The following is a 2,585-nucleotide window of genomic DNA, read 5'->3' on the forward strand; positions in this document are numbered from 1 at the left end:
TATACAGTGGGACTGAACCCTGAACTGTGTGGTCAGGAAGCAAGCTTCTTACCACACAGCCACGCCTGCACCTGTCCACACAGCCATGCCTAGTGGGGCTAATGGTCTGAAAACTTTCCATCTTAATCCTTATTAAGAGTTACAACATCTTAAAAACATGAATTTAACTTACATCTATTATTTGTTGGTATTTTTGAGGTTTTGGGATTATTTTCAGTGTGGGATTGTTCCGATTTCACCTTTGCTGTTGACGCCGTTTTCGTTTTGGTCTCACCATCACTGGGAATATCATGTAGTTCAGAATTGGTGAATGCTTTGTTAGTGGTTGCCGCTGTGGTTTGTGCTGCTGCAGGGTCATCTGAAGGTTCAGATACTGTTCCGATTCCAGCTTCATTCTGTGATGATGTCTGTTTGTAGAGTAAATTCACTGTGTCTTTCATCTCCTTTGAGACCGTTACGAATTCCTTGTTGTCCGTCATTGATTCTATCTGGACGTTAAGGTCGGCGCCATCTTTACAGTTGGTTGAATGGTTCAACACATTCTCGTTATTGTCCATGTCATTATAACTACCTCCCCCACCACCAGTCACAACCTTGAAATTGGATTTTTTGCCACTCAACTGTGTCATTTCGCTGGTGTCACTGCTCTCGTCCCCCGACAAATTGACCTCTGGTGTACCTCCGCGTTCGCTGCAAGGTGCCGAATCACAAGTTTCATAGTCTGAGTGGCTGCTTGACGAGTCAATCGATGACTGGCGTTCGTGGCCATTAATGTAAGACGATTTCCCTGTTGATTCATGGAGCAAAGGGTTTGATGTCGAGGAGCAGATGGCAACCGAGTTCACAACTTCCATGTCAAACATTGGCTGTTTCAATTCTTCGTGCAATTGATCCATGAAACATCGCAGGAATTCCTGAGTATCCTTTCAAACAGAAGCGAAAAACAATTCATTAATAAATAGCGTGGACATTTTCCAATGCAGGTATATGAGTGAAAAGAGAGACATATGAGGTGGTGTGGGTATGTAATGTGTACGGAAAGGAGGGTAGCTATGAGGAGGTACCAAGCAATCCGTGTGGAAGGGATTGATGGAAGAGGAAAACACGGGGAAATGATCTGAGGAGGCTGAGCTTCATAAAAGAGATGACAAAAGATTACAAGTGGTGTGATGCTATCTAACCTATGCAAGTAAGAAAAAAATGGGTTGAAAATGGTGATGTAACAGTAACAATTTCTCTTTTGGTGTGCTCACCATGTGTTCACATATTTATAGTTTAGCCCAGGTGTTCTTAACTGGAGTTCACATGACCCTTCTGTTACCATATAAGATTTTGGTGTTAAAATTTATGCGCAATAAATTGGCTCTATTTCTACAATACATGAAATATTTTAACAATTTTGTATAAAATTCTTAATAACATTTAATTATAAAAATACGATAGGATTTTTTTAAAACATTGAATGGATATGAGAGTCCAGTGGAGTAAAAAGGAATTGAAGGGGTACATAGATAAAAAAAAAAATGCCTGAGAACAACTGGTCTAGCCAATGAGCAAATTTCTATTGTGGTCATGCAGCCTGCTAGATATAGAAGTCAAATCTTGCTCAAACCACACCTTACTATCATCATCAGTCATTTAACACCCCTTTTTCTATGCTAGCATGGGTTGCATCGTTCAACAGGAATTGATGAGCCTGAAGACGGCACCAAGCACCAATGTCTGCTTTGGCATCATTTCTACAGCTAGATGCCCTTCCAAACACTTGAAAAATACACGATGGTCAGCATTGGATTGCCTGCGGCCATAAGCTAGCATCTGGACGAGATACTAATACAAAATCTATAAGAAAACAACTAACCTGTTGGGTATATCCTTTGAACATGGGGTGAACAGATTTTATTCCATTTGCGATACCATTCGGAACGACATAGCTGGGCCTGCAACAGACAAGGTGAAGTGTTGGAATAATAATGGTTTCAAATTCCGGCACAAGGCCAGCAAGTTCGGAAAAGGGGGCAAGTCAATTATATCAACCCTAGTGCTCCACTGGTACTTATTTTGTTGACCCTGAAAGAATGAAAGGCATAGTAAGTCTTAGCGAGATTTGAACTCAAAACAAAGTTGGAAGAAATACCATTCAGCAGCCTGGCATACCAACAATTCTGCCAGTTCACAGTCTTAAGTATTGTAATAATCCTTTTTATTATAGGCACAAAACCTGAAATTTTGGTGAAGGGGAGATAGTCGATTACATTGACCCCAGTACATGACTGGTACTTAATTTGAACTCAGGATGTGAAGACAGACAAAATGCCACTAAGCATTTTGCCCAGCATGATAACAATTCTACCAGCTCACTACCTTAATAACGATAATAATAACAATTAAAAGTAATGTTGGTGATGGTTGTCTGAACAGCAACAGCTGTTGGGGTAGTAACACTGATGGTAGTAGGTAGCAAGCTGGCAGAATTGCTAGCATGCTGGGTAAAATGCTTAGCAGTATTTCATCTGCAGTTACATTCCCAGTTCAAATTCTGCCGAGGTCAACTTTGCCTTTCATCCTTTCGGGGGTTGATTGAA

At 40.8% G+C, this 2,585-nt stretch overlaps 1 protein-coding gene across 1 annotated transcript in view; it reads right to left on the bottom strand.

Moving 5' to 3' along the window:
- The window catches only part of LOC106881777 (ubiquitin carboxyl-terminal hydrolase 20), a 71,563-nt gene that overhangs the window by 34,679 nt on the left and 34,299 nt on the right, over window positions 1–2,585 (bottom strand). Inside the window, exons 9-10 of the mRNA XM_052977178.1 lie at window positions 1,862–1,940; window positions 173–923 (exon numbers count right to left, since the gene is read on the bottom strand). Coding sequence (XP_052833138.1) covers window positions 173–923; window positions 1,862–1,940 — 830 coding nt within the window. The remainder of the gene's footprint in view (window positions 1–172; window positions 924–1,861; window positions 1,941–2,585) is intronic.

The sequence above is a fragment of the Octopus bimaculoides genome, chromosome 27, assembly GCF_001194135.2.
Source record: "Octopus bimaculoides isolate UCB-OBI-ISO-001 chromosome 27, ASM119413v2, whole genome shotgun sequence".
Taxonomy (NCBI): domain Eukaryota; kingdom Metazoa; phylum Mollusca; class Cephalopoda; order Octopoda; family Octopodidae; genus Octopus; species Octopus bimaculoides.